The sequence below is a fragment of the Lepisosteus platostomus genome, chromosome 4 (assembly GCF_059453375.1).
Source record: "Lepisosteus platostomus isolate fLepPlt1 chromosome 4, fLepPlt1.hap1, whole genome shotgun sequence".
In the NCBI taxonomy this organism is placed as follows: Eukaryota; Metazoa; Chordata; class Actinopteri; order Semionotiformes; family Lepisosteidae; genus Lepisosteus; species Lepisosteus platostomus.
In genome coordinates, this window is record NC_142614.1 from 56,279,257 (window position 1) to 56,306,687 (window position 27,431).

Consider the following 27,431-nt stretch of genomic DNA (forward strand, 5'->3'; position numbering starts at 1 on the left):
GCTAGTATGAACCCATTAATGCAATTCCTGTATAGTTAAGGTTTGTAGTACGTGAATTCTACACAGTGTTAAAGACAATTTTACACATTTGTAGCTCCACATTTGTTATTTTAGGCTTCAATATTTTTGTTTGGAATCTGAAGCAGCATTTGCGTAAAAGATGGCCATAAATCTTGTGCTTTTTGGATTAAACCATGAATCATCCTTCAGCAAAGGAAAAAAAAAAGCTGATTAAAGGCTTTGTTGCTGCTGCATTAAAGACGCAGTGGCTGATATTACAACCTAAGTGTACATCTTTTACTTAGTGTAAATATATTGTATTCTGCTGAAGTGCCTTTAAAAGCTTTTGTAATGATTTGGAAAACCTGGAATGTGGCAGCCTACAGTAAGTAAGACACATTCGATGATCAAAAGGGTGGTGCATTCGATTAGGTTTGGTATTGTGTGTTTATCACATGATGCATTAATCACTGACAGGTTTTTGGCTGTACAAGAATTTGCTAAATGAATCATGTTTTCCTTCTACAGTGTGCAACTTTTTTGGCATTTGTTAAGGTGAAATCCAGCTGGGATTGATTACATCACTACCCACAGATTTGACCCCTGGAACTGAGAGCACTGTTTGCTACACTTTTTTAACCATTTTTTCCTTTAGGAGAATCTCAGCAACTAACATGAAGTGCTTGTTACTCACGTTAAAGAAAGAAAATCGAATGTACGGTACTTTAAAACATTTAAAACTGAAAAAGACTGATTTACATTACTTCGTCTAATTCTTATTAACAAGATGTTACAGTGTCGAAACCTGCAGGAACCCAAGACTTTCAATCTAATTCAAAGTGCAAAATGTAAAACATAGTCCCATGACCACCCAAGGTTTTCTAATAACACTAACAATTTCTAAAATCGCTAATGGCTTCTAACTGTAAACATACTAATATTTAAGATATGAATTATAACAGCCTTGAAAAATGGCTGAACAGAACTGAACTCTGACATAATATTAAGTTCTGTTTGTTAGTTTATTGTAGAAAAACAAACTAGCTCTGCTCAGCAGAAAGTATCTGCAAAATGTCTCAAGTTAGGATGAAAAATATTTTTAAACCAATTAGAGGTGCAAAAAGACATTCTAGTGTTGCTAGCAGCCCACGCATTGTATTAGGTGTGGCAAACATCCCTTATTTTCGCACAAGTGTGTTGTACAGTTTTGATGGCCTCTCTGACTTTTCGATTTTAAATTTGGTGTCAAGATTGTATTCTGTCTGTCACCTGTCAATTTGGAAGACGTTGGCCCCAAATAGGAAGAGATAATAGTAAATGGCAGTGATGGAGGTAGCAGAGAATTACCCATCTGAAAGCAACTGTCGGAAATCCCAAGAGCTCATCAACATCTGTAAAAATAAGTTTCTGTCCTCCAGATAGATAATGGAAGTACATTACAGAGCTGTAATGTCATTTTCCTAGAGAGATAAGTGGTCCCAGGGGTAAAGGCAGCTTGCACAAGATTTATTTACTGAACATTGCTGAATGTGAATTTAAAGCTATGTCAATAAGTGCTTGAAGAAGAGAACCCTGATCATAGTGTTATAAACTATCTGGATTGTCAGATTGGTTGTCAGTATGCAAGATGTGGTAGGAACATAAATGTTTGAAAATAATTAGAGATGGGAACAAAATCTCTATTAGCTGAAGCCCATTCTTCCCTGAGGATGTTTCTGAAAAATATTTTTGACCTTGTTCTGTTAAACTTTAATTGGGGGAAGAGTTGCTTCAACATTTTAATTGTATTGGAAATTATAATTGAAAGGTTTGCACATGTTGTTAAAAGCAGAAAGGTGAAAAAAGGGCTTAGTTTTAAGAATTTAAGAATTTCCAAGTACATTTGCCCACATATAGATATCATAAGAGATTTATCACTCTACGCCTGTATATTTTTTAGAAAAAATACAGATGCATCTTTATCTATTGATATAAATGTTGTTGGTGTCACTTTGATTACTTAATCATACAGTAATACATAATTACATAATTACAGTACATAATTGACTGTAATGCACTCAAGTGATTTTAACTGTTGAATAAGCAGTTAATCACCTCCTCATTAGTGAAAGAGCTCTGGTTACAGGTGATAAGGTGACAACCCATTGAATATGACGTCGGATGGAAAATTGTGCAAGAAGAACACTGTAAGGAACCAATATGTCCTGCGTATAAAAGATCAGGCCCTTCATGCCATTGGTATGTTAGAGTCTGGAATATGTCCACACACTGTCACTTGCCATCTGGGGTTTTCACTGCCAGCATTTTCTATCTCTTGGAAAAACACAATAGCCAGTGGTTGGCCACAGTATGGAAGACCATGAGTCATGACACCCCACCAAGATCAATGTGGATGTCCAAGTGTCATAGCCTGGACTGGAATGTCTAGTTGCTACAAAACTCCACTTGTAGTAACCTGGGTATGAAGCATGCATCTTATGTGAACAGTATTGCTTCCAATGGGAGCGACATGAACTTTTGTGGTGTCAGACACAAGCAACTTGAAGTAGTTATTTTCTCTGAAAATAAAAACACAATTACTCGTTAAAACGGTTGTAGATGTTTGCACATAATGTATCCACATCAAGACGACAAACACTGTTTGCATGGGTAGCTCTTAGGAATTCCCTAACTTTGGTGTTAATGTTGATCAATAATAATGGTAATAAAAATTGTTGTATTCATAAATTGTATAAATGGTCTCTACAAATGCACTCTATAACAGAAGAAAAGTTATCGCAGATTATTTTCTGTAATATTTCTCTTTTTAGACCCACTTCAGTAATGATACCTGCATTATTATTCAAGGAAGTCATGAGAAATGGGAGTGAATTGTTCTTAATTGTGTCTGGACAAGCAAAGTAATTTTCATTCTCTGTGCAATGCGATGTCCTTTGCTATGTGTCATTATATACATTTCAATTAATCTTCTTAAGCAGGTATTCAATTGACCATATTTGGAAGGGTTTTATAAACTTAATTTACCAAAGCCAAATTTTATTGAAATATACACATTTTAATAAATCATGCCACACATCAAGTGCTGTCTTGACATTTTGTTTGAATTAAAATCTATTTCAGGTTAAAAGAAAACTCTTGTTTTCTTGCTGAAAGAAAACTCTCTCTGACCGCTATCTGCTGCAGGCTTAGGAATGCCCACCTGGTCAGCTGGGATCAGTCTTTGCTAGATTCTGCTGCAAGCCTAGATTCTGCCAGTGTGAGTAGCCTTGTCGGATCCTGATACGGCTGCAGTCCCCGTTTACTACACCACTTGCATGATGCATGCTGTGGCTTGCCCTTGTAGGACTTGGCCCTCTGTCATACGATCCTGTTAGTGTTATTTCTGCTGGAATCTTCTGTAGTGGAGCACCTAGCCCAGACAGGGTGAGGCCTACCGCAACCTGCAGTTTTGTATTCAACAGTAATAGTGTTGGTTCCCTGGGAGTCATTTCAAGCTATGCTGTCTGGGTATTGGAGTGAATGTGGTTGACTTGTACTTTGGTCATTCAAATTCATATATTACTCACCTCGTGCAGTGTCTCTGAATTTCTCATTGTCTTCATTGTTGTGGTTTAATGTGAGCTAAATGCTTTTGTTTGTACGTTAGGCAGACTGCATAAACACAGATATCTGCACAGGACTTCTGGTCACAGCTTTGTTTACAATACCCAGTTGAACAGTAACATCACTTCCTTCTGGAGAAGTAGGAATGCTAGATTACTTGCATACCCTGTTATTAATGTAAGATATTTGTGCAGTACTCCTCATTTTGTGTTGTGTTATAACTCTGACTCTGGAAGTGCTTAGGAGGGTCTTGCCTTTCCATGTTTACCTAAAACTTGTCAAATTCTGATAATTTTGGTAAATCTGGTTTCTCCCCCTGTGGACCTTTGGTTAGGGAGATCCTGTGTGTCTATAGAGAGGGTGTTGCTGTAACAATAATCAAAGACCATTGAATGTACCAGCCTTTTACTATAGCATACACTTGAAATGAATTGTTTTCCTTGAATGTGTTATGGCTTAAATCCTCTTTGATCTTAATGTGCTTAAGTTGGGCTTTAATCCCCCTTGACAAAATTAGTGCTATCTAACTTCCCTTAGGGCTCTTTTCTTGTTCCAGTTCTTTTTAGTTTCTGTATGTTACTGTAGGGTCAGATTCTTCATTGCATGGTATCAATTTTCGTTTATTTCCTGATGACACAAAAGTTTGTTTGCGTGAAACCCGTCATTAAATAGGTACTATATGCCTTGTCAAACTGCTAAAGATTATGTTAAAAATGGATGTCACATTTTTTTATGTCTGAACTTTGACAAGATCGAAGATGTGATGATAAGATCTTCTACCAACTCCGCGAATGTCAAACTGTCAACTTTAGTTTGACTCTGGATGGTCTTGGAGTCAGTCCATATACCCAGGTCTGGAATAGTGGTGTCATCTTCGATCTTAGCCTTGGGTTTGAGGCTTATGTTCACAGTGCTGTGAAGGTGTTTTTTCCATCTTTGTAATTTGCTCATTTCGATTCATGTCTCTTACAGTCAGCAGCAGAGAAGCTTGTGTTTGTGTTTGTCTATTTAGTCACTGTAAGGTTTTGGTCCGGACTGACTCTGACATAACTCATTTACACTTTTGAGTTTCTGGCCTTCTGTAGTACCCAGTATGAGACTTCAAACACTAAGAGACCAGTGATTTCTTATCTGTTGCTCCAAAGTAATGGAATTACCTCATAGTCCATTTTAAATCGTCCTTTTTAGAACTTTTAAATCCTGTCTTAAAACTTACTTTTAAACATTTGTTTTTTTGTGGTTCAATGTTTGTGTAGTAGTATTAGTGTTAGTGGGGTCAGCAGGGGGTGCTCAGCAGTGTGAGTTCTAATGCTCCGGTATAGTGACAGGGACACTATGCTGTAAAAAGGCGCCGTCCTTCGGATGAGACGTAAAACCAAGGTCCTGACTCTCTGTGGTCATTAAAAATCCCAAGGTGTTTTTTGGAAAGATTAGGGGTGTAACCCCGGTCGGTGTCCTGGCCAAATTTCCCCTGGCCTTTACCAGTCTTGGCCTCTTAATAATTCCCATCTATGAATTGGCTTCATTACTCTGCTCTCCTCCCCACTGATAGCTGATGTGTGGTGAGTGTACTGTGCGCACTATGACTGCAGTCGCATCATCCAGGTGAGGCTGCACATTGGTGGTGGTGGAGGGGAGTCCACGTTACATGTAAAGCGATTTGAGTGGAGTGTCCAGAAAAGCGCTATATAAGTGTAAGTAATGATTATTATTTCTATTGCTTTCATTTATTGGAATCCATCTTCAAGTGCCATCATGGAATGCATTATTTTAAACATTTTCAAAATAATTTACTGTACTGTTAACTCTGTTAAAAGGAATGTATTTTGTAAGAAGCCATCTGTTCATCAGTCTGAAGAGATTGACATTGTCTTTCACGGAGTGTTATTAGCTATTGGGGCAGTGAGTACAATTAAAATAAATGTCATTTCAAATTTAAGAAGTAAACATTGACAATCTAGAAAATGTACTGGCTCAAACTAAGAATCATTAGTTAAAAGCATACAGTAGCATCATAATGTTACAGGAATATGTTCACTTTTTAAAAATGTCACCAGAGGAGCTTCTTTGCATTTTAGCTCTGATTCCAAGTGGGAGAGTATTACGTAGCATTAATTTATCTAAATCTCAAATGTCCAAATCCTTTCACAGAAAGTCTTATTATAGGCCCTCCATTTATAAATAATTCACAGGGCTGAGCTTCTGTGAACACATGCAGGAACAGCATGAAGTTACAGGATGTACTAAAAATAGGACTCTTGAGTACAGAGTATTTGGATTTTAACTTTAGGAACTAGACGTCTTCAGATGCCGAAAGGAAATGAAAAGGCTGACCAGTTAAAAATGGCTGCCTCCCACAACTTCTGAAGCCAAGTGAAGCTTATTCATCAGTTCCTCGTGCTTTACTGACTGCAGCAGGTCATGTGCTTCAAATGTCTCTGCATGTCAACTCGGAGTGAAAACCAGTACTTCAACGTACATGTGAAGCTGCAAGATACACATTGTGCTTGTGAAATATATGTTTCTGTACAGCTTTTATTTTCGTTTTGTTATTTCAATTCTCTTACTGATGAGAGAGTAAGTCTGGTAAGTCGCATAACAGATGGCTAGATTGTTCTTGGCCTTAAATTAACCTTCGTGGTTGGGAGATGTTGGTAACTGGTAGTAAAAAAGTTCAAATGTGAAGTGAAGAGTGATTGAAATTGTCTTGCAAAAAAGACCTTAAGTGTTTAATTTCAGTCTGTATTGTATTCATATGAGCATGTTTTTTTTCTAATTTTAGAAGCTAACTTATGAATGTCCAGGCTAAAGGGGTGTATTTTGTAGGTTGTTTTACAAAAATAAATCAAATATTTCTTAAATATAGTACCTTTACATTTTTGAAAAACATTGAAGGAATTTGAATTATGTTTGGCAATGGAAGTAGGTTATCTATGTTAAAGTTTAATTTTCATTTCATAGTTAATGTTCTATTTGATTCATTAACATAAATATTTTAATTTATTGTGAAGCTGCACAATGATTTGGGAATTCTAAAAGATGTAAAGAGTAAAAGAGTAAAGATGAGTTGCAGTAGTTTGGTGCTGATTTGTGGCAGTTTTCTAGAGCCATGTGCTAATCCACAGTACCACTAGCCCAAGATGTTGTGATTACAGTGTATATGGTTGCTGGATGAGTTTGTTGTTACATTTCCAGGTAATAATTTTTTCATTTGATCAAAGCTGATATGTTTACATTTCCAGATAGCATCTACTGTAGTTACAGCCTTTTTTGGTGATCATGTTACAGGAGATTAAAATGTGGTCAGGACAAGAGTACCTAAGGCATCAAGTAAAATGCCTTTCAGAGCATGCGTTACACCCAGATGAGTCCAAACACATCTGAACCGGGATAGTCTGGTGTGACAGGCATTTTCCAAGCAACAGCAGCACAGTGGGCCAAGATACCTCTGGGCTGGGGATTTACAGTGCCTTGCGAAAGTATTCGGCCCCCTTGAACTTTTCAACCTTTTGCCACATTTCAGGCTTCAAACATAAAGATATAATTTTTTTATTTTATGTGAAGAATCACCAACAAGTGGGACACAATTGTGAAGTGGAACGAAATCTATTGGATTTTTTAAACTTTTTTAACTAATAAAAAAATGAAAAGTGGGGCATGCAAAATTATTCGGCCCCTTTACTTTCAGTGCAGCAAACTCACTCCAGAAGTTCAGCGAGGATCTCTGAATGATCCAATGTTGTCCTAAATGACTGATGGTGATAAATAGAATCCACCTGTGTGTAATCAAGTCTCTGTATAAATGCACCTGCTCTGTGATAGTCTCAAGGTTCTGTTGAAAGCGCAGAGAGCATCATGAAGACCAAGGAACACACCAGGCAGGTCCGTAATACTGTTGTGGAGAAGTTTAAAGCCGGATTTGGATACAAAAAGATTTCCCAAGCTTCAAACATCCCAAGGAGCACTGTGCAAGCGATCATCTTGAAATGGAAGGAGTATCAAACCACTGCAAATCTACCAAGACCTGGCCGTCCCTCTAAACTTTCAGCTCAGACAAGGAGAAGACTGATCAGAGATGCAGCCAAGATGCCCATGATCACTCTGGATGAACTGCAGAGAACTACAGCTGAGGTGGGAGAGTCTGTCCATAGGACAACAATCAGTCTTACACTGCACAAATCTGGCCTTTATGGAAGAGTGGCAAGAAGAAAGCCATTTCTCAAAGATATCCATAAAAAGTCTCGTCTAAAGTTTGCCACAAGCCACCTGGGAGACACCCCAAACATGTGGAAGAAGGTGCTCTGGTCAGATGAAACCAAAATCGAACTTTTTGGCCACAATGCAAAACGATATGTTTGGCATAAAAGCAACACAGCTCATCACCCTCAACACACCATCCCCACTGTCAAACATGGTGGTGGCAGCATCATGGTTTGGGCCTGCTTTTCTTCAGCAGGGACAGGGAAGATGGTTAAAATTGAGGAGAAGATGGATACAGCCAAATACAGGACCATTCTGGATGAAAACCTGTTGGAGTCTGCAAAAGACCTGAAACTGGGACGGAGATTTATCTTCCAACAAGACAATGATCCCAAAAATACAGCAAAATCTACAAAGGAATGGTTCACAAATAAACGTATCCAGGTGTTTGAATGGCCAAGTCAAAGTCCAGACCTGAATCCAATCGAGAATCTGTGGAAAGAGCTGAAAACTGCTGTTCACAAACGCTCTCCATCCAACCTCACTGAGCTCGAGCTGTTTTGCAAGGAAGAATGGGCAAGAATTTCAGTCTCTCGATGTGCAAAACTGATAGAGACATACCCCAAGCGACTTGCAGCTGTAATCGCAGCAAAAGGTGGCTCTACAAAGTATTAACGCAAGGGGGCCGAATAATTTTGCACACCCCACTTTTCATTTTTTTATTAGTTAAAAAAGTTTCAAAAATCCAATAGATTTCGTTCCACTTCACAATTGTGTCCCACTTGTTGGTGATTCTTCACATAAAATAAAAAATTTATATCTTTATGTTTGAAGCCTGAAATGTGGCAAAAGGTTGAAAAGTTCAAGGGGGCCGAATACTTTCGCAAGGCACTGTACATTGTGCATAAGATGCGGGTGTCTTTAAAAAAATGGATATGACTGCTTATAGTAGTAGTCCTTTAAATAAACAGAACTTTCCACTTTCGTTATCCCAACTGTAGGCTGTAGTCTCGGAACAGTGTCTAATAAGTTACATAGTCCTGTAATGCAAAAGCTTGAAATGCTGTTGTGCGAGAAGTATTGCAAAAAACAATTGCCTCCTAATGAGTACCATTTCTGATGGCACACATTGTATGTTTTCTTGGAGATTTCCTGTCCACACACACCAAAGGCAGTCTTGCCTTTATCTTTGCATTTGTATCCAGGCTTAACAGTAGCGTCTGTGGAGTGATACTCTGTGCTCGTTGCCCTTGCCTGAGTTTGTTTCACTGGGTGTTTCTTTCACAGCTACATCTGGCAGCCCTGGCATCACTGAAAGGGGACATAGTGGAGCTCAATAAGAGGCTACAGCAAACCGAGAGGGAGCGAGACCTGCTAGAGAAGAGACTGGCCAAGGCTCAGGCAAGTGCTCATCTTCAGATGAACAAGCATCATTCTGCTGTGCATGAAGCATTCGGATTTCGTTCACTTTTTACACTTTTTTTTTGCTGTGTATTAATTTGTGTTGTTCTTGTTTCATAAATGGAGCTTCCTATGTGTCTCTGTATAGTTATGGACCATATTGCTTATTGATTATTTTTCTAATCTGTAAGAATTTCCCATAAGGAAATTGTGGTTGTTTTAGCTCAATTGTAAATCAGGGCTTTGTGTTTGAGTACCAGAATAAGAGTAAGATTTACATACTCACAGATGGACTGTAAATGTGTCAGCCCTACATATTCATCCTCCCTCACACGTTTTTACTGGTTACCTTGTTATAGCACTGAAAGGACATGGAAATTACCAGACTACTTTAATTTCAGCTTCAAGTGAGTTCAAAGTGTCTTCAGAGAAACTATAAAAAAATCACCAATTCAAAGATAATTTTTTATTATATACCCCTCCAATTTCCAAAGGACAGTTTTCTTAGGGATTGGATCCTCAGCAGCTTCTCCCACACCTGCTGAAGAAAAAAAAAACAAGGGTCGCTGACCTATTTCTCCCACCTGTCCACCTGCAGTGCTGTTTGCCATTTGCATCTCGCAGGAGAGCTGGCATCAAGAAAAGGAGAAAGGCATGAACATCACTGAAGGCCTGTAGGGAGCAAGTGTGTTAAAGAAGTTACTGCTGTAGGGAAGCTGGGAGAAATATGGCGGACTCATTCCAAGTGTACTCCAGTACTGCTCTGACAGGGGTGCACAGCAGTCCCAGGGGCAGTGAGGTAGTGGTACAATCAAGCTCTGAGTAGTGATATTTGATACATAGAGCTCAACCTTCATGCTAAGTAAGAGCGTTTATTCATTGAGTCAGTCAGAAAGAACACAATTAAATTCTGTTAGTTGCATTATCTCAATGCCAATGAAGGCCAGGATAGCCTTATATGAAACTATATTGTGCCGCATACTCTAAGTACACAGGTAAAAGTATTCGTTGGAATTAAAATACTTTTGGTTAGGTCCTTGATTTTTACTGTTGCCTTTTTCCATTGACCCACACAATAATTCCACCCAGAGGTTTTTTTTTTTGTCATGAAGTGTAGAATGGTATAAATAGAGGAAAGAAAATATATTGTGAAGACGGAATTATTTTTATGTTATGAGCATTTATGTAAATGTTTAGAGCAGTGGTTAAACCATTCACAATATAAAAGTGTGTTCTTCATAACTTAAGCTTCTGTTAACAGTACCCAGTTAATCTTGCCTATGGAGAGTTCTAAATCACCACTATATGTTGGCGGCTTACAGAAAAATATTTTAGTCTTTAGAGGCGAGGGTCATGAATGTGAAGCACAATTAAGAAGGAGAAATTGGAGGCAAAAGTTCAAATGTTAATGAATCCTCTGTCGGGTTTTAGAAATCCTATAAGGCTTTGCATGAAAGTAAAAAAGGAATATAACTATAGCTGAATGCGTAATTAAGTAGTTGGGTTTAGCTACGTGCTAAATTTTAATCAATATTTTTCAATTCCGCGACTGGGTTACGGCTCTAATGGCAGTTGTAATTGGGGCTTCGAGAGACACACAGCGACCTGTCACTTGCGGTGTTTCAGATGCCACTTGGTGAGCTTCTCTGGATTATGCAGGGGAAAGTCTTTTGTAGAAGAAAATGGATGAAGCCCCTTTGTGTCTGGCTGACAAACTGAGCAGTCTCTTGTCTGGCTGAGTATCTTGGCTTTAAAGGAAGGTAGTGTTCATGTTTTGTAATATTTCAGTTCAAAGACTTTTTACAGTCTGAAATGAGTCAGCTTTGCTTTTTTCTAACTGGAATCAAATACTGCTGACTTTTCTCCTCTTGATTTAAAATAAAATGTATTTGTTGTATTTCTTAATATAAATCGATGTTTATATTGTGTTTTAAAAGTTAGAAACATTTTGTATTTAAAGATTAAACATGATTATTCATAAATTATTCAGCATAGATTTTAGGGAAATATATTTGATATACTGATATTTGTAGTCATCTCATTAAGAATCCTTCACATCCTAATGTTTGAATCTAGGTAATCAGAGCATACTGTATACAGTATATTTAATAGTTTATATCCACAATTTATATATAGTCAGAGATGTCTTATGGGATATTCTGTTCTCTTACAAACCTTATAAAATGTTATTTAATATTTTAAAATTAATATTTTAGTGTGTGTTTTAGCAGATACTTTTTATCCATTTCCTAACCTTTTTATCTAATACTGGGTTACAGGGAAGCTTAAGCTTATTTTGCTTTTCATATTTTTATTTATTATGAAATTCCATTTCATATACAAATTAGGAGTAAAGGGAGGAGAGGAAGTTGGAAGCCTTTAATTCATGGTACAGGTGGTTTTGGAAAAATGTGCTTCAGAACTATGCTTTTGGTTGATTTGAGCGTATGTGCACCGTTTTCTTTTGAAATTTCTTTGTTCTTCTTCCTATAACAAAAGAAGATATGAATGCAAATCGTTCAGCTCTGCTTGAAAAGGCTTAGAGCAAGAGTCGCTGCTGGCAACTGCAAATCAATCTTTATTCCGTAGGTCATGCTTTGGTTCTCAGTACTTAAGTATAATAGTGTCACCTTTTATGTCCCGCAAGTTATGCTATTATATCTTCTATAATAGGAGGTGTTATATAATAGCAGGCATGAAGATTTAATGTGTTTCTTAAAACTGGCATGTTTCCAATTTTATGTCATGCAACTTGTGCCACTTGCATCCTGTTCTACCCAAGTCACAAAAAATTGGCTTAAGATATTAGAGTTTACGATCATACCATTTAGATGAGTAATGTATCTTTCTAGACATGGTTGGGATAAAAAATTTAAATGAATTCATGGACGTGGTTAAAAGAAGAATTAAATGGAAGTTCTTGGACCCTTTATCTTAACATAGATATTCCTTATAGATTTAGTGTTGGGTCTTATGATACCACATATCCTGATATTTTTCTTGACATACCCTTTAAGTCAGGATGTTTTTTCTTACATTGAGTTTCTTATATATTATTAACATTTTTCTGTGTTTTGGACTTTTTAGTGTGATAAGTTGAGGTTTCCAGCCTACTGAAATACTTTCTGTGCTTACTAATATTTTAAGACTCTGTTTTAAATTGTGTGTTCGATCTGTGGTCAGTCAGCACATGGAAATATTTATCGATAAATATTCATCGTCATTCCTCCGTTGCACTTTGTCCTAACCATGAGAACATCCTGTGTATAATAAAACATTTGACTGGAAGCTATAATTCTGAAATTGATCAAGGTGATTCCTTAGTGTTCCTCCCCTACATTATGCAGTATTCCATTAATACCAGTCTTTGCCTTGAAATGGTTTTGCTCCAATATTCAATTGTCCCTTTGTCTACTGCCCTCTTTATTACACCACTCTAGTACTTACTACCTAAGTAAATACTTGTCTCTGACTTAGTGGAATACTGAAAGAGACCTGCAGCTTGTAATGTCATATTAATCCACGTTTCCTTAAAAATATACGGTGATATGCATACCACTCTTTATATACGTGCTTGCCGCCCTCTGAAACATGCATCGAGTTTCAATAAAGTTTAATGTGCAAATAAAATAAACCTTGATCAAAATTGGAAAAGTTTGTGATATGTTGTGTAAGCATATTACCCACTCTATTCTTTGCTCATTGGAGATGAAAAAAGAAAGTCAGAGGAAAGGACAAACAAAAATCAAAGTATTGTAAAATAAAGTTGTTTAAGGTGTCTTATCAAATCACTAACTCAGGCTTCTGGTATTGGCTTTTTCAGATCTGCTTTAAACAGTGTCAAGTTTCAAATGGTTTTGTGAGTCTACTGACCTTGGGTTGAATTCAGCTTGTAACACAGGATAAATGCTTCATGTAATACTGTCTTCAGGCTTGGGCTACTGCTCTGAAATAAAAAAGGCAGATTGATTAGTGGGTTATTATATGAGTGTGTATGTATCAGTGGACCAAGGAAATACTGACTTGAATCCTAAAAAAACCTACAGTAACCAAGAAAGCTTCCAGCAAGATGACAAGATGAATTAAAGTTTTCAGAAACACGTTGGCTGCAGGGAGCCAAAGACAAAATTTTGTGAAAATGTTCAGAAGCCTGGACCCAGCTATGGAAAACCAGCGTTATACTGTACATAGGTAATTTGCTGTTTCCTAAGCTGTGTATTATTATGCTTCACTTCAGGGACAAAGCTAAGATTGCTCTTCTGAAGTTTCTTAAGAATAATACTAAGAACTTTCATGTTTGGGGTTCACAACAAACCTTCTGTCTGCAGGTTAATATCCATATCCCACATTACCTCTCTTTGGTGACATCAGTAACTTTACAACACAGATCACTGGCATGCAGAAGATCCATCTAAAATCCGGTCTGCATTTTACCAAAGCAAGTCCTCACGTGTATCTGCATACCTTTTATGTGAACCCATTTGTGTTACTGTCAGTTTGTACTCTTCATTGCTTAGCATTACTTTTTGGTGTGAGGAGGGTTTAAGGGTTAAGTTTAAAATCCTTCACACAATGATCCTTTGAGTAGCAAAGAATATAATTATGTCCCTTCCATCATTTTCTCTGAATGAATGTTTTAAATAAAGCTTAAAAAATAGTCACCTAGCTGTAATCATAAGCTCTCCATTCCTTGCAGTGTGGATTTGACATCAGTGATTTCCCAGCCCTCTCCTCTCTAACATCCACATGAGCAATTCTTGCCTTCTGGATTAGTAATATTATAATACCATCTTTTATATAATCTTAATTTATCGTATAAAATACTTTATTCATTTTTTTTTCAGTTCTGTTGTATTTCAGGTGTAGAGCTAGACTTTTTTAATGTTGAATGTTATTCCTATTATTAACGTGAAAATTCTTTATGGCTGACTTCCAGAGCTTTGAAAACTTGTTTTGTTACTCTTCCCCTGTCTTTCACTCTAACACGTCTGATTCATTCTGGAGTCACTGTAATAGATTTTCTTCTAGCGGTTATACATCACTTTGTTGTAAACTCAATAAATTCATTCTACTAGAAGCTTTTCTTGACAAGGGTTTTTGATCTGACATGACACTGTAATGTTTGTTTGTGAAGATTCAGAGTCTTTGACTATGGCTTGATAAATTTGCTGGCCTGTGGACTTTTGTATTTGAATTCAGTAGTGTTTTCTGTTTAGATGGATTATTGCAAAGTTTACATGAATGTACTATTGGAGCACGATCATCGTAATAAGAGATCTTGCTTTATTTATATTCTAAAGTTGACAGCTTCCTTTTCAACTTTTTTAATTTGTTACCCTTCAGTGAGTTTTTTTTTTTACTTCTTTTACTAATTCTCTGTCATTTTACAACTGATGACTGTTGTTTATCTTTCAGTCTTATGCTAAATTATATTTCCGGCCCTTCGTTTGCTGCTAGAAGACTCGTACTGTACACTTTCCACACACTCTCCTTAGGTAGAGGGAGTGCATTCCTGGGTTGAAATTGGATTTGGGAACTTGGATAGAGGAGTAAATCAGTTTTGTGGTTCATATGATTTGTATAGCACAGATGAACTCTTGACCTGTTCGAGTCTGTTGGGAAATGAGTTTTTTATTGAGTACAGGTGGCAATTTTGAATGCCGGATTTGCCTGAATTCACTAGCCTTCAGCTCCCACACATTGGCCCTAAGGGGAACCAGGATCAGAGAGGAGACATTCCTGCATCTTTCTGTAACATGTTGTGCATCACATCTCGCAAATGCTTCATGATACAAAACCAGCCCTTGAGCGCTTACCAATGCTGAACAAGTAAGGTAAATGTTTCACACCATTAGAAATTCAACTAGGTGAAATGCCTGTCTCTATAGAGCTGATGGTTTATGTGATGAAAAATGCTGTTCCGTTTTCATGAGATCTGAAAATAAGCAATGCTGGCGTTGGCAGTGAAACTCACTGAACACATTCGCTCTGTCTTGACAGAACAGATACTGTAAGTCGCATTATTCTGCTTGTTTTAAAAATACATCTTCCCTCTTAAACAAGTGCTGTATTTTAATGATGAAGGCACCAGTAAAAAGGGTGTTAGCATGTTGTGCTTGTTGGTTTGTTTATCGTTTTTTCAGTTTGGCTTATGTGTTTATTTTATCTTTTTTTCCCCAAAGTTGCGCCTCTAAAATGTACATTTTTGAGGAATGGAGTGTACCTGTTAGTGTGTCATACTGGCAATGAAGGGTTTCATTCTCTTTTTAAATAATGAAATGTGAATGTAGAAATGTCACCCACATGGATGGTAACTTCAGTGGATAAAGCAGGTGAAGAACTCTGTGCAGATCTTAGGTATTATGATTATTATTAGATTATTGTGCATTATGGCAGCTATTCCAGTATCATTTATCAATAAGTGTAAGAATTATGCTCTGTGATCTAATTTTATTTATTTTTGAAAACGGGATAATCATCAGCTGTTGTGTGTTTTGCAATATGTTTCTAATTGTCTCTAAATGACTGTAGCTCATTACTGCCTTTCTTTGATTCCTAATCCAAAACCTTGAACTCTGTACTTCCTAGCGGTTGCACATACCTATTTGGCTGAGTCATCCCAAGGAACCTTTTTTCCAACTGTAGCATTCAGAGTGAGGCGTCTGGGAAAGCTGATAGCCAGAGTCGCATTTCGAGGTCTCCAGATGCGCTCTGCCAGTTTGTATTCCAGCCGTAGTAATTATCAACATCCTCAGTGCTCTCAGCTCAAAGATTGTGCTGGACGTCTGCCTCAGGAACAGAAGGGTGCTTAGGAGCAAATCAGCCGAGAAGGACTTTGAAGTTTTCCACTTCCATCTGTAACCTGAATTTTCTTGCTAGTACTTGCAATGGAACATTAGGTGCTTACACAAATATAAGTTTAGAATTGCTGCATATAAGCTGCATCTCTGATATATATTGCTTGGATCTGTTGGTAAGGAGGCAACGGAGATGAGACTTTGTATAAAACGTTCAGTGTCCCGTGCACTGAAGAAAAATGCAATAGAGAGCACATTTCAAGTCTTTTTGTTCCATTTTTTCTAATTCCAAAGAAAATACAGATTATTTATCCCCAGGGATATGAAAACTAATATTGAAAAAAAATGAATTTATTTTGATTTTGATTTTTTTTAAATATTTTTCTCAAGCATTGCTTCTTTTTAGATTTTCTCTTGTAAAATTATTCTTCAGAAATAGAGTGTAAACACTGGTCAAGGACAAAAACTTTGTTGTTATGGGCTTAACTTTAAATTTGAAGCCATAAAAAACAGTATTTTTATTTTGCCCCTGACAACAATTGTGAAACCAGTTCTTGCGTCCACTTCTTACGTTTTACCACGGCTGTGGCTGATGAAACCCTGACCTTGATGTGTGCCATCTGCTGCTGTTAAGGAGCTCAACAGGAATGTTTTTTCACCCCTTCTCAATAAATTTGCACCTTCTACCATTTTGTTCAGATATTTGATTCCTTTGCATATTAATAGACTGAAACCCGGTACTGCCATATGTTTTGGAAGTCATGTACACTGCAGGAAAAGAATTGTGGTATTTGAACGTATGAATTTATGGAACAATAGACCATCTCTGGAATTGAGGGTAATGTATTTTAACCTGGCGGTTTAATGCATTAGTACTTCAGGTCTCTTTCCTCACTGTTGTATGTACATATGAATTGTAGGAATAGTTTAGACATAATGTTATGCAGAAATGGTAAAAGATAAGGAAATTTAAGGAATTTATGTGGTTCTAATTATAATACACCATACAGTGTTACTGTGTAAATCCATTTGTGTGCAACCTATCGTACATTCATACCAAACATAGCTTATATCATCATGTTTTTGTCGCATGTAAATCATGAATGCACTGGGTTGTAAACAATTTGTGGTCTATTGGAATAATGTCATCTGAAGTTTACACAGTGATAAGAGCAAGGAATTTGATATCGTACCCAAACCTAAAGCCAAGTGATTTACTATTGGGATATTACTTTAATATTTTAAATTATTTTTATATAAATATAGAAAGTATTGATTTTATTAAGGAAAATATTGGTGGGAATTATGAATGATGACACAAAAACGCCATTTGTTGTCTAGCGTACGGCATGAAACATTTTTGGTAGGTATTGCAGACTTGGTAGATAAAAAAATAAGGATAAAAAAAATAGTTATAAAAAATCCATCAAATCTGTTTACAGGTAAAAGGGTCAAAATGATCTTTTTCAGACAAAAGGATTTTGGTTTGCTTTGGAACAAACTTGCCACAGTGATTACATACAAGAGCATTGAGCATTCTAATATGTACTGCTAATCTACAAAAATATGAAATACGTAATGGACAAATAAAAATAATTTACTGTCATTCCTGTTTAATTTTGTTTGTACAGTATCATGGATTTTATGTTTTTTGTGACTGAACAGCTGGCAAAATCATTTGAAATAATAGGCTATGTGTTAGAAGACTAATGCGGTGATTGAGATGGATATGTCCAGGGGTGGTTCAGATTGATGGTCTTGCACTAATGCTCCACAGTTCCTGTAAATAAAGGTCTAAACACCTTTGGCACTGTGCCGTGGGTGCAGTATTCTGCAGCTTGGCTCTTGGCAGTGACTGGTGATTTGTTCTTGCAGTGTGAGCAGTCCCACCTGATGCGAGAGCACGAGGAGGTGCAGGAGAGAACCACACTACGCTACGAAGAGAGGATCACAGAGCTCCACAGCATCATTGCTGAGCTCAACAAAAAGATAGACCGCCTGCAGGGCACAACCATAAGGTGAGGGATGCGTTTAGTGGTAGCCAATCACTGCACCAGCCACTCCGCTGTTTATAATTAATCTTCATTCCTGTTTATCAGCTTTGAGGGTCAGTTCATCTTAGTGTATCACCAGTCAAAATGAGCAGTATTTGTCTTTCCATCACTTTGCACTGGTGGTAACATTTCTGCAGATCCTTTAGGCTCTGCGTCTTCCCATTCTTCTTCTGACAACAGAACTCCATTGTGCTGATGTTTTGTGCTGTAATACTGTATATTACAGTTACTGTAGACCTCAAGCAGTGCATCAGATCAGGTCAGTAACCATTAAATGGGAAGCTTTTTCCATAGCTTTATTTACTAGGGCTTTGCATTTTCAAAGGTTTTTTATGTGTTTTTTGTGGTTTGCAAAAAAATCAAAATGTCTTTACATATTCTTTGCAATTTTTTATTTTTTTTTATTAAATGTAGGACATTTCCAATTGACTTGAAAGAGAGTTATTTGGGTACTATAGCGTATAACATCTAAAATAAAGCAGTTCTGGTAATCTGTTCCTTGTTTTATAAAGTGTTTTTCTATCCATCCATCCATTTTCTAACTGCTGCTTCCAATTGAGAATCGTGGGAGAGCAAGGCAGGATACACGCTGACTGGGAGGCCAGTACATTGCAGGGCAGACACAGAGTCCTGTTCACACTCACACCAGGGCCTGTTTCCTCAGAACCCAGTTAACCTACCAGTATGTTTTTAAATTCTGTACCACCTGTGAATAAAGCAATAATCAATATTGTTAAAGAATTTAAGTTATTTGGATCTGCTTGCCTTCTTTAAAAATAAAAACAATTCAGTCGTGCTTGTTTTGGCTATAAAAGCCCTAGGAGTTGGTAAGAAATGAGCACCTGAAGTGCAGAGATGAATTTATTATTATTGTACGTGTAAACCAGACTTACAGCTTCTTCTCCTTCTTTCACTTTACCTGTTTCTGTTTAGAAAGTCCTTCCTCTGCTACTACTCCCTCCCACACTCTAGACCCCTTCTTTCTAAATGATTCTGGAGGTCTCAGTCTTTCTTGGCTTTTTGAAAAAATAGTACTTCGTTAAACAGGTCCCTTTATAGACCTATGAACAGAATCTTAGAAATGTTGTTATAACTTCCGTCTTTAAACTTAATTGCTGTTGTAGCAATGTCACAGGGAGTTTAACCTTTTTTTTCCTTTTATGAGGAATCCATTGCATTCCATGCGTCCTTCCATTTTCAATCCACTTTCTTGGTTTCGCACATCATTAATTAATTTTATTTACGTTTATAAATAAGAAATGTTAATGATGTATTAAGTATGTTTTGTCTGAATAACTTTAAGGATAACAAAAATACTCACCTTAAATATTGAAAGGATATTAGAGATCTGGACAGGAAAGGCTGTTTATTTCTCTTTTTTTTTTCCATTTAGAATTGCGATTGATTTTCTGTTACATTAACCCGCCAGATATGGATTCCCCAATTGTGTATTATTCATGCCTTGTCTCACTTTTGCAAAACCTGCACCCCCACATGCGGGGAGAATGAGGACATGTAAGCAGACTCCTCCATACCTCCCATTTTCAAGCTGTTCGCCTTTTAACATGTCGCTGGCAGCATGGCCCAAACAGGATGCCCAGCTCTGACTGGAAGAGAGGCACGTCTCTCACATACAAAATATTGCAAGTCTCCGGGCCTTTGGGAAGTTGCTGGGAGCCGAGACGGCCCTGGTGCTGGTGGAGCTCAGCCAGCTGAGCGCTGCGGCCTGTTGAATGTCAGTCACAGACAGTTAGACCTGGGCTTGGCCAAACGCCTCTGTGTTGGGCCACTAGGGATCCTTGTTTTTATATGTTTTTCCTCCTACAGAGAGATCTTGGACTTGGGTTCTGCAGTAAAATTGATTTTTTTTAAATTGCTCATTGACCACTAGATGGGGTAGCCAGTGGAGTTTCTTGTTTCACATAAAGTTAGGACCCCACAGCAGTACTTAGTTTGACATAGTGATACAGCAGGTTTTGTGCATACTGTATATGTCAGAGTATTTGAAACACATTCTTCACCGAGCTAAAATTGATCTTGAATGGTTTGCCGTACCATACACCTAGCTTCCATTGCGCACACAAAGTTTTTGTAACTTTGTTGAAACTAACATTGTGCTTTCCACAGAGAAATTATCCACACCTTGTGTGGGACACAGAATTCCCTAATCCACCCCAAGGATTTGAAGGATTTTCGGGTTTTTTTCTTAAGACAGAGGTTTAATGTAAAATTAATCCTTGCAATTAGTCTTAGCTTTATTAGGAGAAAAAGAGCCACAAAAGCCTGGCATTTTTTAACAATGTAAAATAATTAGATTCCATTTGAAGGCTTCTTAAGAGGAACTTGTTCTATTTAGATGTGTACTGGGGATTAAATTTTGAGATAAAAGGGATATTATCACCTTATTTCTTTTGTTCCTTCAAATAATTAGAAAAATGATAATTGAGAAAAGGAGGTCAGGGTAATGAATAGGGATTTGTTGAAATATTTTCCTATCAGTCTTTGAATAATTTTCACCTGCTGCCACCATTGTTAACCCCATGGCAAAAACTGGATTAGGTATAGAAACATGAGCGAAGATTCAAGTTTAACGTTAAATGAGATAAAAGTTTGAATAATTAGCCTATTAATGTATTTTTGGTCTTTAATTTAACATACGTGCTTATAATGCAGAAGTCTTTTAAATTTTATATGGTTCTACATTTTCCAGTCAGTGTTTTTTCTTCTGTTTTCAGAAACACAATCCTATGGTTGACTTAATTTTGTCATACACAAATAGCAGTTTAGCTTGTATAAAGCATATATAAAGCTAGGAATAAATGATAAGTAGCTCCTGGTAATTATATACTGTAAATGTCTCTTTGTGTACATAACTTATGGCTTTGGTATAATCTCATAACTGCTGAGTTTCCTTTCACTTCTTCTTTTCAATTTACACAAAACTAGATTGAGACTTTGTAAATGAGCAGATCCAGATGTGTCTAATACAAAATTTAACAAAACCTTGCAAATAGTGAGATACGACTGGCACCGACGTTCTACACTGCCTAGGGAATTTTTCTACTTTTCAATCTGTAAATGAACTGCAAGATCAGTCATTGTTTATCTGGAGATAAAAAGTCACAGTGAGCATCACAGTACCATGTTGAAAGATGAAGGCTTTTATGTTGACGTGTTTATTGCTGAAACAAAGTGGGGAGAAGAGTAGATCTCAATGTGGTTGGCATTCTGTGTAGTGGCATTACTATCGTAAACAAGAAGCTGACACTTAATGTCAGTATTAATGGCTCACCCACACCTTTACAGCTCAACCACCAAGTAATGGTGTTCCTTTTATCCTGGGCATCCCCTTCTGCTTTGCCATCACCCTGTATCCAGGAAGTTATTGTATATGTCGATTGACAGACTGACTTTTTACAGCCCAGCAATGCGGAGGAGTCCTCTCTCCTGTAACACCCAGTTGCGTCAGCAGATGTAATTGTAATTGTTGCTCTGTGGAAGAAATCCCCCAGGTGGTCCCTCTGACATTGACAGTCCTGCAATTGGATTGTAACGCACAGTTTGACAGATCTGGGTCATTCGTGGATGCTTCCTGTAAGTTGGCAGTACAGCTTCAGTCTGGTGATAGTGATGGTGCATGAGTGGACTCCGAACGCCCCGGCAGCTTCTCGCTCTGATGTTCCTGCCAGCATCCTGATAGTGCGTTTAGTCTCTCTTCACTAGAGCCTGGGCATGTAGGAAGGTTGATCTCATTGCTCACACTGCTTCTCCGGTTCCCAAGATAAAAGTATTAAGATGGCCCTCTGATATTGTTCTTCTAGACTGCCCATATACTTCTTAGCTTGTGGTATCAGTACTGTATGTGTCCGTCTTTTACATGACTCCAGTTATTTGTAGCTCCCGCTACTAGATGGAGAACATTCAGTATATCTGTCTAAGCTGGGCCATCAGCTCCAACTTTCTTACAAAGCCCAAATAAAAACTGTTCTGAGTGGTGAACAGAATGCTCAGTAGCTTCGTTTAACCCACATTTGTATAGTTTGTATACCTCTGGCACACTTGTGAATTGTGTTATGCTTGATTGTTACCTGAAGTTAAAAACATATCAGACAATTAGTGTTTGAATTTGTAAATGCTTTCTGTTGAATTTCGTATCTATGGTTATGGGTTTTTATAAAGTTATAAAGGAAGTATTTTATGTCAGTTTTGTAATTTGTTTTATTGTTCTGTTTGATGTTTTTGGCCAGGTGCAATCCACATCACTGTCTGTGATTTTCTCTGTTGTAATTGCAGTTTGCCATTAGAGGATCTCTAGACGTGCAGTAGAACATCTGAGCATCAGCTGTATACTAAGTCAAAACATAGAAGTAAGCATATGATCATTTGAACAGAAGACATTTTAGCAAGACCTGACACAATTCCAGTTTTGCTTTGAAATGTATGTCACATAAAAGATATAAAACAAGTTAAGTTTCACTTAATTGGCACTTCCTTTGACATCAAGTATTTGACATACACATACAGTTCTGTAGATCTGGTTCACATTTAATTTGCAATAGCATTTACAGTATGTGACAACAATAGCCAGAAAAACTCTCTAATAATCCAATAGATGAGTGCTTGAATAATCCACAGAAGTTGGAGTAACCCAGTTTAGCAGTGTTCTGAAAACTAAACTACACACTCCAACGTGCTTCACTCTGCTGGATGTTGCTGGTATGGTGTGTGAACGACTTGATGTCATGGCAGCTCATAAAAGATTCAAATATGTCTGCTCTCTGCCTTTATCTTGTTTCAGAACGATGGCAAAAAAGCTGTTTGAAGGAGTTGCATTTAAGTTTTTTGAGCCACTCCACCCAATATTATACAACTAAAGGACCAATGTGCTTATATCAGTGGTTCCCTTTACATAGCATTGACAAGTCACTAAGATTAAGAAAATTCTGTTTAAAATAATAGAAGACAAAGATAGATAGAACAAAAAAATCAAAGGGATTCAAAAGCTGTGAGGCGTTGTGAGGCAGGGAGATACTGTGTGAGTCATGCAGAACTAGACAATCCAATGATGAAGCATTGTGCATTGAAGCTTCCACATTTCCAGCATACTGTATAGTATTTTTCAAGCTCTTTTCCTCAACTGTAACTCTTGGAACAGTGATGGATAACAATCTAAGCTGGAACAACAATCAAGAATTACTAATAACACCCAGCATATGGCATAAAAAGAAAATAAATCAAACAGGAAAAAGCTGTAACCTGTCCTGTTACAGTGGGACTTTTTTACTCTGAATTATCTCACTCTGTTGAAAGAGTTCTACATGGCTAATTCACTAGATAGGAAATAATCATGCAGAGAAAAAATGTCATTACTGGATCTAGAATAGTATTACAAGGATATAAACATACACTAAAATGACCAAAATAATATCTTCAGTTATTTTTCTGTTTATTGCACTTTCTGTTTATTATTCTTATGCTCAAGAGAATTGTTCGTGTTTTCTCTTCTCAATCACCTACATTTTTTATGCTACAGGGTTTGGATAAAGCAGTTAGAAAATGGATGGATTGTGAAGACTTCTGTTTTATATTGCTCTATATCTATATTTAAGGCTTCTGTTCTATATTGCTCTATATTGTTCTATATCTATATTTAAGGCTTCTGTTCTATATTGATTACCATTTTATTATTAGTTGACATATTAACATAGTTATTTATGCTTTAATTAATAATTAATAATTGCTTACACTTTCTGGACACTCCACTCAAAGCGCTTTACAGGTAATGGGGACTCCCCTCCACCACCACCAATGTGCAGCATCCACCTGGATGATGCGACGGCAGCCATAGTGCGCCAGAGCGCTCACCACACATCAGCTATCAGTGGGGAGGAGAGCAGAGTAATGAAGCCAATTCATAGAGGGGGATTATAAGGAGGCCATGATTGGTATGGGCCAATGGGAAATTTGGCCAGGACGCCGGGGTTACACCCCTTCTCTTTTCAAGAAACACCCTGGGATGACCACAAAGAGTCAGGACCTCGGTTTTATGTCTCATCTGAAGGACAGCGTCTGTTTACAGTATAGTGTCCCCGTCACTACACTGGGGCATTAAGACCCACATGAGCCGCAGGGTGAGCGCCCCCTGCTGGCCCCACTAACACCTCTTCCAGCAGGGACCCAAGTTTTTCCCAGGAGGTCTCCCATCCAGGTACTGACCAGGCTCACACCTTCTTAGCTTCAGTGGGTTGCCAGTTGTGAGTTGCAGGGTGATATGGCTGCTGGTATGTTGGTAATTTGAAAGCAGAGAGTAAGTGCAACTAATTCTCATGGAGATCTTTATCTCAATATTCACAAACGTTTACAAACACCGTTTTAAAAACTGAGGAAATCCAATACTAAAGGTTATTATGTAGATATTATTGGATATTAAACAATGACTTGATATAACAAGTATGTCAGACAGTTCCATTAAATTTTACTTGGCCAGCTTGTTTAGTAATTTTAGGGAAGAATATGGTAAATATGCACGTGATTGTATATTAGAATATTTAGGAATTTTGCTCTCTCACTGCAACCCTGTACTGGACTAAGAGCATATTGAAAATTAATGGATGTACAGTACGTGCAGGTCAAGCTTGAGGCAAAGCAGTGTAAGAAACATTTTCTCTTGTTTTTTATTCTAGCTATCAGACAAATCCAGCCTACCTTACAACAACTTTGACCCTTTCTCCATTTCCTGAGAAATCTGTTGCACTGATGCTTTTTTTCATTCATTTTTCTTTTATTTTCTTTTTTTATCGCAATGTTCTTTCTATTTCTATTTCTTTTCTTACCTGCCTCCAGTGGAGAGATTTCATCTCAAGGCAATATACTGTATACTGCTGCCTCCAGGTTCAATAGGAGGCCTGCAATTGTTTGGATTTTATTTTTTTGGCCAGATTTATTAAGGGTCTTTAAAATTGCTGCAATTTGACACAACTTGTAAAACTTCACAGGGAAAATTATAGGAATAGGAATATGATAGTCATAGAGAACTATTGAAAGTTGTGTCGGAATAAATCTGCAGCTCATAAGTCACATGGTTTGGCCTCCATACTGAATTATCCATCAGATGTGGGGAATTTTCAAAAACCATCTTTTCTGAAACAAAGTGCAATTCTGAGACTAGGTAAATAGTATTAGGCCATGGCAAGTTATGCCAATGTTTTGGATTTGTTGATGATAGACTGATCACATGCTTGTCATGCCATATCAGATTTGTCAAAACAAAACATGTTTGAGTGAGATTTCTGAAACCCCTAAATCGGTTGGAACAGAATTTGCTTTACACATATTAAGCAACTGTCAAAGTTGTTCAAAACAAGCCCGAAACATTGAAAAAAAACCATGGCTACCATGTACTGTACCACTCGACTTCACTTCAAACTTGGTGGATGTGGTACTATAGTTAAAGAACGGTGAAATAGGGTTTCTGAACAAGCAGATTTTCCACAGCAGAGTGCACGTAACTCACATTGCCTTTGTCTTGAGAACCGTTCTACCAATTGACCTTTCACCTCGCTCAGACCTGCTTTTCAGTTGAACATCGCGGGTGGCAAGGAAACGTCTTGCGCCAACAATAGGGTCATCATATGCTTCACATACTGCAACTGGTCTTAAGTGTTTGACCAAAAAACACTAAACATAGGAGGTATCATTCTACTGATGATGCAATTGCAGTTCTGTACATTAGGGTTCATGCATAATCCAGAACGGCCATCTGACAGCTGTTTTACGCTATTTTTTTTGTCTTTCCTGTGCTACGCAGAATGAGTTTGGCCAATTATCCCAAGATTTGAGGTGTATTGATTTTCTGACCATGCAATTGAACTGTTTCAATAAAAAAAACTTCCACCATTATAGTGTCTCTGTCTGAAGGAACACTGTGGTGATTGTGTTGATTCTTTTGCACTTCACATGTTGCCGCTGTACTTTTTCCACCCACACTAGGTGATTATGAAATGTAATGGGCTGAGGTTTTCTTGGAAGCCTTTAAAACTCCTGGAATGTTTTGACTGTTATGTCTTCATGTTTCCTTTTGAAACATTTCTAAACAGTTACTAAATTAAAAGCTTAAAATCTACTTTTTAATTCTGGTGAAAATCTCTTTTCCCTTTAACCTGTTATGTTTTTTTTTATTTATTCTGCTCTGTTATTCATGTTAACCAAGGACATCCACGTGATAATATTACAGAGGACACATCACTGCCCTGTAATGATTTTTGTAATTATATAAATGTAGGATTTCCTCATCTTAACATCTTGCATCCTGCTTGCTTGACCATCTTACAGTTTTATACTTACAGGTTCTTTCTTGATGTGCTACCTATTTTGGAGAGAGGGTTAAAAACATCAGTCTGATAAGGTTGTGTTCCTAAATGGGTATGGTCTGTCTGTTGCTATTTTATAAAAATAGCTTACAGCACTCTTGTTTTATTCAAATCAATCCCTGAGAAGCCTGATCATCACAATTTAGCTTTAAAAAAATGATCTACTCAGATGTTATACACTATACTTTTCTCCAGCCATCAACATTACTTTATTGATTTTTTGTGAAGTTTAAAATTTAAAATGCTAAAATCTCCAGATATTAAAAGTCAGTTTGCTTACTTAAACCTGTCAAATGTTATAAATCAAGTTAAACATTATAATAAAACCTCCTAGAATAGACTGAGTCACTAAATAAGTCAACATTGCTTGACACAATACTCGCCAGCACTCCTGTCAAATACCGTTTGATGATCATTGTTTCATAACACGTTTGAGCTGGATTGAAAGAGAATCTTCCCCCTCTGATTTTATTTGAATGAAGTTTTAAGATTTTGTCTCAACAAGCTTTCCTACATGATCTGGATTAAATAAACCAAACCAGAACTTCTCTCACTTCATTAGTTGAATTTAACAAAAAAAAAAGTCTGGCAGTATTGTCAACAAGCATGCACCTGTTCTGAGGTTTAGAAATACAAATTGCATTACCCCTTGGTTTAGCCAAATCTGTCAGCTTTAATTAAGCAAAAGAATCTAGCTTGGTGAAATGCTAGGGCCTCTGATAATCCTATTGGTTGGCTTTCTTTCATACAAATTAGAAGTAAATGCACAAAAGCCATCAGGCGCATCAAGATGACCTCTTACAGCCATCAGTTCTCTAAACTTTAACACATCTTAGAAATGTGTAGAAGTCAATTGAATTTCATTGCCCTCTCTCTCATTTGCCAGTTTCAGTTGCTTAGGAACATGTTGTTTTGAGATATAAAAAATGAATGGATAATTCAGTAATCATTTTGTTAATGCCAGCTCTGTGACTGATGGGTCAATATATAGCAAAAATGTCAAATCT

At 37.3% G+C, this 27,431-nt stretch overlaps 1 protein-coding gene across 6 annotated transcripts in view; it reads left to right on the forward strand.

Moving 5' to 3' along the window:
* mcc (MCC regulator of WNT signaling pathway) overlaps positions 1-27,431 on the forward strand; it is a 203,397-nt gene that overhangs the window by 124,498 nt on the left and 51,468 nt on the right. For 5 of the 6 annotated variants that reach the window (XM_088629945.1, XM_088629944.1, XM_088629948.1 and 2 more), the window contains 2 exons: positions 9,091-9,204; positions 17,877-18,019. In XM_088629945.1, the coding sequence (XP_088486071.1) occupies positions 9,091-9,204; positions 17,877-18,019 (257 nt within the window). Of the gene's footprint in view, positions 1-6,006; positions 6,190-9,090; positions 9,205-17,876; positions 18,020-27,431 lie in introns of those variants that run through there. The other variant, XM_088629947.1, reaches the window with a different exon arrangement.